Source organism: Aureobasidium pullulans (assembly GCF_000721785.1).
Source record: "Aureobasidium pullulans EXF-150 unplaced genomic scaffold scaffold_26, whole genome shotgun sequence".
Taxonomy (NCBI): domain Eukaryota; kingdom Fungi; phylum Ascomycota; class Dothideomycetes; order Dothideales; family Saccotheciaceae; genus Aureobasidium; species Aureobasidium pullulans.
The window spans coordinates 83,872-93,530 of NW_021941046.1; the positions used below are offsets into that span (position 1 = coordinate 83,872).

Genomic DNA, 9,659 nt, shown 5'->3' on the forward strand with positions numbered 1-9,659 from the left:
AGACTGTGTTTGAACTTCGAAGAGTAAGCATCACTCCCATCGGCAGGTATACCCGACGCGAACCCGGCCGGGCTTCGCGTAAACATGCCATTCTGCGGACCAATGAGGTAATTCCAAGCTTTCGTAACTTCCACTTTGCGAAAGTCGCGTCTGCTGGAGAAGAGTGCTGGAAGCAGACTTGAGAAACAAGGTCATTATCAGCTATATCTGCACCAGAATTCGCAGAAAGACAGTCTTATCCATCCTCTCACTTGAAACACTCCCACAGGTGTATTCAATATACTGTCTGAGGAACTGGGAGCTTATTCCAACGCGTCTTTCTTGAGAGCGTTTTGGCGTTTGCTGTGCGCTTGGAGCCTTCTTTCAGCCTGTGTACAACGTCTCCCCTACATCGATCCGATCTTCACTATCACAAAGCTTGATTCATGCGGCTTTGCTCGTCTGGCAACCACCCGGCAATCATAAAAAGCCGTATAGCTTTATTTTGCTCATGACGGCAGGCAGTCAGCATATCTAACTCGGTGATAATGGACCCGCCATCCGCCTCACCGGCGTATTCTTCTAACCACAAGCATTCACCAACGCCGCTCCACGGTAGAGATCACATCGCTGATGCAGACTCAACTCACGCTCGAAAGCGACCGCGTTTGAGCCACGAGCTCGACACTCCGCCAGCTACCAGCGGCCACTCTGACAACCTGTCCGACTCTCAAAGCATCTCACCCGAGAGCCCAATCATCATTGGAATTCCCCAAGACGAATCGACAGATCCATCTGAAATCTCCATCATCATGCCGGCAGAAGAGCAAGGCGAGAATCGTCACATCGGCAGCTTCCCTTTCATCAGACCTCATGTCGACTGGGATACCCCTCACCGTGCGGCCAACAAAATGATGGATCTCTTGTGGAAGAAGGGCACACGTAAGGTTCACTGTCTTTCAAACATCGACCATATCCGCTGACAATGCGCAAAGCTCCATCTCTGCAGGTCGTAGAAAATCTTGTCATATGGGTCACCAACCATCTGAACGACACGAAAGCCGACTTCGAAGCCGCCCTTCGAGATGATCACAGCTCCGCCGAGGTCTTTGAGTTGTACTCGGATGATAGTGGCTTTTGGATCAACGTCGTGGCCTGCTTTGCGGGACTGCACAGACACACGTGAGTCGCTCATCTCTAACCGCCTTTACCAGCCTCTAATGTTTTGTAGCTCTTTAAGTACCGGCTACGACTCTCTTCGCAGTAGTGATGCATACGGCGTATTCGAGAACATTCTTAACGTTCTTCTTGGACTGGGAGAGAGGCTCCTGTATACCGACTTGGCTGTCTTGGTACAGCGTGAAGCTCGTCGCGACTCGACCAGCTCCCCCAGCTCGACCACTTCGCCAAAGCACGAGCTGCTATTTCATTACTGGGCAGATGCCTTCACAATGCTTGCCGTACGTTCCAAGACCTTTCTCGAACCAATGTCTTCCACGTATCACTTCAACACCAAGGCTGTCCAGAGAACAGCCATTTCGAACTTCCAAGGCCGACCTATGGACGCTGTCATCAAGCTTCTCGGACACATCGTCTCAAAGCCGGATAATATCCAGTCACCGTTCAGTACGGCCAGTCACTACGTAGCCCTCTGCCGAGGTGTGTTTTGCGTAGATCCACGCAACTCCGATGGCCAGCTGGAAACCTTCTTCAGAAAGTCGTGTCACTTGTTCAAGATGATCCACATAATGGCAACCGAAATGCTTCCCAAGCAGCACCTCGACGACCAGTCGCAGGCCGTCGTTGATAACTTCCGACTGTTCTTGATCGACGCTCTGAAGACTCTGTCTCGTACAAAGCACCTCCTGCCCGAAGACATCCATCTCCTTACGCTCAAGGACATTGCAGAATACCAGATAAACGGCGACGAGTTGCTCAAGGCCCCCAGTACCGAAACACTTTCCACTATCGGACTTATGGAAGCCGTTGACAGTCTTGGGTCCTCGTTGATGAAGGAAGGCGTACTCCAAGCTGGTATTCACGCCTGTAATCTGGAGTTCTTCAATGCTCTTATCCGCAGCAGCAGCGTAGATCTGCGAAACAGAGGCGTGGACAAACTTGGAATCGAACTCATATCTATATTCACGAACGAAGATGCAGTGGGTACCTGTCTCGATCGACTGTTGAGGGATTTCGCAATCAGGTTCCTCCCGGCCAAGGACATTGTGGCTTATCTCTATGGACCTCAGACCCATGCAACTCTCATTGCTAGAACCCATCCAATTGTTCAGATTCTGGGCGAGACAAGCAATTTGACCAAGCGCGATGCCGATACCATCTGGACTGTCGCTACCAATCTCCAACAACCGGACAACGCTCAGAACGCTGGTCAAGTCCTTCTCAACCTTGTGAAGCGCATACCACCCTTCACGCTGAGGTACTTTTGCGAGAAATTCAGAGACATGCCTCTCTCGCAGTATACCAAAGATGCAGACATTCTCCTACACAATCTGACCATGGAATTACTTCACAAGTCGCCTGGCAGTGAGTGTCATGCCATTGTCACTTGTGTCCGCTTGTTGGGCAAGCTCGAGAATTCCGAAATAACAACTGGAAAGCAAAACACTTTGTTGATTTCTATTAGAAATTTGTTGATGGCCATCCATTCTCCAAACGCAAAATCTGAGACCATTGCTCTTATCGAGCTTTGCGCAGGTCACATCACATCGCTGTCCAGCAAGGCCACTGGCTATGTCTCGGCAATGTCGTGCATCATGCGCCAAAAGAACTTCGCTATTTCGCCACAGGACACTCTTTCTCATGTGTCATTCAAACAGTGTGCCGATGAGCTGCTTCATTACTTCAAGAAGGCCAAGAATGAGATGTATGCGCTCGCGCCACAAGCACTAGTTTGTCGTCTGGACCTCGTTTTCGACCTTCTCTCGATATCGAGTCCCTACCTCGACACCACAGCCACGGAGAAAGAGATCTGGGATTATACCGTAGGTGAACATGCATTCGATCCAGTGTTCAGGGAGATTGCCTGGAACATGCTCGTTGCCCGCTTCCAAACGAATCAGCCAGGACTCGAAGCCTTCTATCAACGGTGTATCAATCAGTATCTTCCTGATCTTTCGCCCCAGTTCGTCACGATTGGCACTGCTAGAATCTTTGCTTTACAGTGTGCACGTCAAGAGCATAATGAGACTGCACTGCTACCGCTCGGCGAGCAATTGATTCGATTCGCACTATCAGTTCCAACAGATAGTGTTGCTAACCAGTTTGGATCATTGCTCTTCACAAGTCTTTTTAAGGGCAAGGCTTTAAGATATCCAGACTTGGCTATCAAGAACCAGGTTTCTGTAGTCAAGGAATGCATCTCTCGAATGGTCCAGCAAGACGACAACACGAGAGCTCCACAAATGTTGCTGATGATCCTGAGCCGATCAATCGAGTTCGAAAAAGCCTTGAGACAGTCGCAAAAGAGTGTTATCGCCAGTGACACAACTGTCGAATCAGGACTCCCCGACGACAGCATTCAAATCCCCATCCGTGTTCACAAAGGCGGTGCGCAATCCCAAAGTAAGATGGTGACTATCAACAAGACAGCCAATTGCTCCGAGTTGGACGCTGCCATCGTCTCGGAGACTGGGTTTGAGAGTTACACGGTTGTATCAGCAGGGCACAAGATTGATTTCACTGAGGAGCCAGAGCAACCCATCGCACATTTGGGGGTACAAGAAGGCCAGGTCCTTGTCGTGCAGAGACGCAGTACCTTCCAAAGCATCCAGGACGACATTGACAACACTGTGGGAAGATCAGACGTTGAAAGGGAAGTTCTGGCTCACTTGGACGTCTTGTACAGCATGCTTGATGAGGCGAATGGCAAAGCACATTCGGTCTTGCAGAGTCTCGCGCTTCTCAAGTTTCCCGGTCCCATCAGAGCTATGATTTCCTCTACCGATACACCTTTCGATCAGATTTTCCCCTCGGGCAGGTCATTGCGATTGCGAACGTCAATCGAGGTGCTCAATGTCCAATTGCGAGAACAAGTCTCACTGGGCGTCGCTGACGAGAAGTTTCTGATTCGAGGAGTCCATCTATTGGTTGCTCTGTTGTATCGTCCCGACCTTCTACAAGACGCTGGTGATATCTTGAAGACCGCGGACACCTTGCTGGCGTTGTTGAGAGAGCGGCCCGTCAATAATGTGGCGGAAGAATATTTCGAAGATGCTACCAGGTTTACGGATGTCATTCTCGGTATCATGTCAAACCTCCAACACAGGATCGCGGCTAGTGGCATGATGTCTGCAGCGATACGGGCACTGTATCAATGCTTGGTGGAAGGGGTCTTACTGAGTGCCCACGTACGTTCTGCTTTCTTTGCGTCCCAGACCAACAAGGAGGTCCATTCGCGCCTGCTTCTCACCAATGACGACCATCTCCGAGCTACGATTCCTAGCATCATCGTAAACGCTGTGCGAGACGAGAAGATGGCCTCTGAAACCAAGGCATTCTTTTTCAGGTTGTTTATCGATCACCTCATACCTGCGGCCATGCATGAACCAGTTCTCTGCGATAGCACATTTCTTGTGGCGCTCGAAATATTGTCTGCCGATCAAAGCCTAATCAGTGACGAGATGTACTTGAGATCCCTGATCGATAAGTTCTCTACAAACCTGCTCGATCTAGAACACCTTGAACATTACGGAAACCGTTTCATTGACCAGAGGGTCCAGGGTTTGACTTTATTGCTCCAATGCTGCATTCAGAACATCATATCTTTCGAAAAGCCACTGAACCTCAGTGACCTCGCACCGCGTCTTCTCAGAAAGCTGCTCTTTCCGGTCTCTAACGTGGATTCAGTGGCGAGGCCTGTCATCGCACTCAACACACGCGACAATATATACGAACTTCTTCGACTCATGTGCGACGATGTCCAGACAGTGGAAGCTCTGGCTGCTGAATGTGACCGTGTCCTCAGTGATGCTGACGAGGATGATGAGTTCAACTTTCTGGGCCCTGAAAAGTTCGTTCGTCAGGAAGGAAGCTATGCAGGTCTGGAAAATTTGGCCCAGACTTGCTATCTCAATTCTCTGATCCAACAGCTCTTTATGAACATTCAATTCCGAAAGTTCATCTTCGACACTCCTGTTGCTGATGATCGGAAGCAAGCTGTGCTCGCTGAGTTTAAGTTGGCTTTTGCCAGGATGCAGAACAGCCACGATGTTTCTTATCGACCCGAGGCGCTGGTCAAAGCCTTGAATGTTGATCATACCATGCAGGATGATGCGCATATCTTCTTCATGACTCTCGTCGGGCAGCTCGAGGATAGTATGCCTGATGATGAGGCAAAGAATGCACTGAAAAAATTCTTCCGCGGTGTCAACAAATCACAGACCATTGGCAGCTGCAAGCATGTCTCCGAGAGTACCGACGAGTATTTCAACCTGTCTTTGGTCGTCAAGGACAAAGCATCACTTGAAGAGAGCTTGGAAGAATACACCAAGGGAGCTGCACTCGAGGGAAGTGACAAGTTCAGGTGCACCACTTGTGGCTCTGGTGAAGGCGTCTCAGTCGATGCAGTCCAGAGAACTGCCCTGGAACACATCCCCGACAACTTGGTCCTAGGACTGAGACGGTTCAGATACGAAACGTATGACGGAGGCTCGAAAGTCAACGATCGGTTTGATTTTCCCGAGCGTATTGACATGAGCAAGTACAAGCTTAATCGTCTAGCAGGCGTTGACGGACCAAGCGAACCAGATGTTTTCCAACTCGTCGGTGTGGTGGTTCATCAAGGTACTCTTCAATTCGGTCATTACTGGTCGTATGCTGCTGAGCGTGGAGCCACCTCCGGATCTCTGCCTTGGTACAGACTTGAGGACAGTGTGGTCACTTCCTCAAGCATCGAAGATGTCCTGCGTGAGACTCGCGGCGGGCCTGTCTCGCCCTCAATGACGCCTCTGGTACGCGATCGATCTCCAGTCCTTCGGTCAGACAATGCATATGTGTTGTTTTACCAGCGCGCTTCCTCCGTTATTGAAGCTGCACAATGTGTGGCTTCAGGTATACCAATGCCTCCCTGCACGACACAAGCCAAGGCTCATTTGCCTCAAGATCTAGAGGCATCAATCGCCAAAGAGAATGAGCGGACGATCTACCTCCTCCATCTCTTTTCTTCCAGCCATGTCAATTTTGTCCGCGACTTGCCCGGTAGACTTGAGATGATCAAGGGAGCAGAGCCTTCCGAACGGAAAGGAATTGCAGGCAAGATCATGACAACACTCTTCGAGTATTACACTCGTGTCGTTGCATGTTCTTTCTCTCAAGATTCCATCGATTATACGTCTCTGGTTCTTCAAAAGCTTGCATGCTCAGACCAAAACTTTGCAGGATGGATTCTGGACCAGTTGCTCCCCGAGACCACCCCCGAGACCAACCCCGAGACCACTACTACCAGAGTCACCAGAAGGAGCCTCATCCTGCACAGGAAGCAGATGGTTCGCAGCGTCACAAACCGCTTGGTCTTGGCTTGCCTGAAGTTCCTTCGCAACAATTATCCCATCTACTACGGCATAGAGGAAGGCTATTCAAAGGACAGCAGGATGCGGAGCTACGTCTGCGGACTGGTGGGTCTCAGTGAGACGCTTCTAGACTGCCGAATCGCTGTCTGGAAAGAATACTTTGAGCTCCTAGGCCAGGTTGCAGAACTTGGGTTCAACGAAACCTACATCATGCTTGACCAGGACTTGCTCATATGGTGCCTCGAGATTTTGCACATCAACGAAGACACAGTTCTGCACAAGAAACACTCAAGCATCGCGTACTACTTTGCCAACAGCGCTAGGTCAGTAGATTTTGCGTCAATTGTCGGCTGTGTTTACAGCTTGCTGCACAAATATGTCGACCTACGTGGAGGAATTGCACTGAACAACGACGGAGATGCACGATGCTACAACCCTGGAGTGCTGTTGTTGAATGCTGACGAGTATGATCGTCTCCGCTTTCGGTCTCAAACAAGAAACAATTGGTTGGTAGAGAATATCATTCAAGGACTGAGACGTTCCGGCAACAGGTTAGTACTAACAAGACTTCCTAAACTGTCAGAGAAGAGCTAACATACTCAACAGTCATTGGACTGACTGGCTTCCAAACAAGCTGACCGTATTGCTGACCAATGCCGCAAAAGCCCCGCCTGATATTTATGAAGATGCTACCAGAGCTCTTTTGACCTCTCTGTCATGCGCCACGGCGTTTGACCAAGTTGCAGAGTCTGCTACCCTGTGTCTAGTCGGACGCACCATGAAGTTGCAGACTGAAGAAGAAATCCTTGTGGAGCTGGAGAGGATTGTGCAACATAACTTCTTGCGCGCACATGGCGATGAAGCGGTATCTTCGGTGAAATTCGTTCTTACTGAAGTATACGCACTTCAGCCGATGCTGATACTCCGGCACATGGCTGTATTGACAGGCTGTCTATTGGTATGCGACAACGCCCAGGTTGAGGAGCAGGTTAGAAACTGGCTGCGGCTTCATGTGTTTGTCCAGGATGTGCTTTCAAAGCCCTACACCCTTGGAGACGTCAGTTATCTCATCCTCAAGGTGCGAGCGATTAAGAGTCTGCTCGGTATTCTTGGCGAAGAAATGCAGGCCGCTATTGCTAAGGGACAAGCGTACCATGCTTTCAAGTACTCCCGCGAAGCATACCACGACTCTACCACCTACTTGAAACAGATGGCAGTCAAACTCGAAGCCGAACTGGAGACTTGGCTGAACAGCGCTGCACCTGACTCTGAGCACACCGAACTCGAGACGGCACTGCAAGAGTTGCTTGACGAAGTCGGTAGTATCGATGCCCTCGTGGAGCGCCACGAGGCTTGCCGTACTGGAATCGATGAATGGAAGCACGAGCGTGACTACGAATACACGAGCAACGAACTCGTCGATGGTGAGTCTTAGCAATTCTGACCATGCTTGTTCGACTTTCCAGCAAAAGCTGACGCCGCCGAAGACTCAGATAACGACCAAGCCATGGCATCTGATGGATCTCTGAGCGATCTCAACGAAGACGACTTTGAAGACGTGACCTGATGCAATGCACGCACCACGACAAGTGGAACATTCGACCACTGAGAGAAGGGATGTTTTCTTTTTTTCTTTCTGTTTTTCATTCTAGGGAGTTCGGAATTGCTTTGAGGGGGGTTTGCTGCATAGCGAGGAGACAAAACAAAGGGGAAATCTCGGGAGCATGTTCAACGGCGTTTCTCGGTTCTCAATAACGACACTCTGCTGCGAAGACAGCAATGCATACCGAAAAGGAGTTCTGGTACATGGGAATGACAGGGTTTCGATGAGAATATTAGCTAGGTGTAGTTTTAGATGGAGATTTTTATGCTCGTGCAATTCATGGGTATCTTTTGCTTTGTCAACTCCGCTTCTCATAACTTTGCTATCAGACTCTTGAGTAACGGTGGAAGGGAAGTGCGGACGAGATTTGACCAACACATTTCTCTTGGCACACTTCTTCCGACTACGCCGACAAACCATGCATGCATGCTCAAGCTCCCGCCATAGTATCTTTGTAGCGCTCTACCATATGTTCTGATCCTACCGTGAAGGTGAACGTCAGAATAAACCACAAAGAACGGAGCGGACTGCGATTGACAGGAAATTGCCTACATGTTCAACCGAAGACGAGGAATACACCGTTCGACGAACATCATGGCTCAACCATTGTCCCTTGTGCCAAACCGGCCACTGCGATCTTGCAGGCTGCGCCACGAATTTTCGGGATGGAAGTAGAATCCACGATCCCATTGGGCCGATACAAGTGTGGCCGAGCAAAACAGCAGTGCCAGCGGCCACAACGAAACAACAGGCGCATGATCTGAACGAGCTTGAACATGGTCGTAGGGCTACTCGCCGCGTAACAGCTGGCACACCAGAAGTTGCTCCAACATCATGGAGAAATACAGTTAACCTGTTCGGGAATTACTGCATGACTGGGCATAACGTACACCAATGAGTGCATGAGTGTGGTATGCTGCCGGATGGATGCGAGGCTTGATCCGCTCTCCGTGCATGACTTAGTGTCAATCATTTACTGCGGGCAGCGATACCATTCCCGATTTTTTGCCCTGCATAACCGTGTAATTCACACCAGATTCCATCACGGAGTCTCTCCAGCTACATGTCTCACAGATCGGTAGACGACACATAAAGGATAGAGTTCCTCACTCGATATTCGACAATTGACACTTCACACCCGTCAAGACAACTATCTCCGCAGCGTTACCACTTCCATCCTCGAAACCAATCCTCCCTTACTTTCTCATTACCATCCCAGCGCAGGATAACTTCGGCGTTCTCTACGAAATCGACGAACCGCCGAACACACTCGTCCTGTTTCGACGACCCAATTTCGGGTGACCATGGATCTCCAACTCGGCTTTGATCCGATCAACTTTATCATGGCCGCCTTATCGCTGTGCATAGCCGCGGCTCAACTTCTTCAAGCACGTGCCCAACATCAAACCTCAGGCATGGATTCTTTCTTCGGCCATGCTGCACGGACTTCATACTGATATCCTCTAAGAAGGACAAACTCGTTCAGCATAAGGTCGCTAGGATATCAAGGCAAATCTTGAGGGACTGAATATATGTAGAAAATTTCTTAC

At 49.8% G+C, this 9,659-nt stretch overlaps 1 protein-coding gene across 1 annotated transcript; it reads left to right on the forward strand.

Annotated features, from left to right (window-relative positions):
- The first annotated feature begins 267 nt into the window (after window positions 1-267).
- Window positions 268-8,393, forward strand: M438DRAFT_326527 (uncharacterized protein). Its single transcript, XM_029903129.1, has 5 exons — window positions 268-921; window positions 975-1,161; window positions 1,211-7,057; window positions 7,113-7,930; window positions 7,994-8,393. The coding sequence occupies exons 1-5, from the start codon at window positions 528-530 to the stop codon at window positions 8,071-8,073; spliced, it is 7,326 nt and encodes a 2,441-aa protein (XP_029756409.1). The 5' UTR covers window positions 268-527; the 3' UTR covers window positions 8,074-8,393.
- The last annotated feature ends 1,266 nt before the right edge of the window (window positions 8,394-9,659 follow it).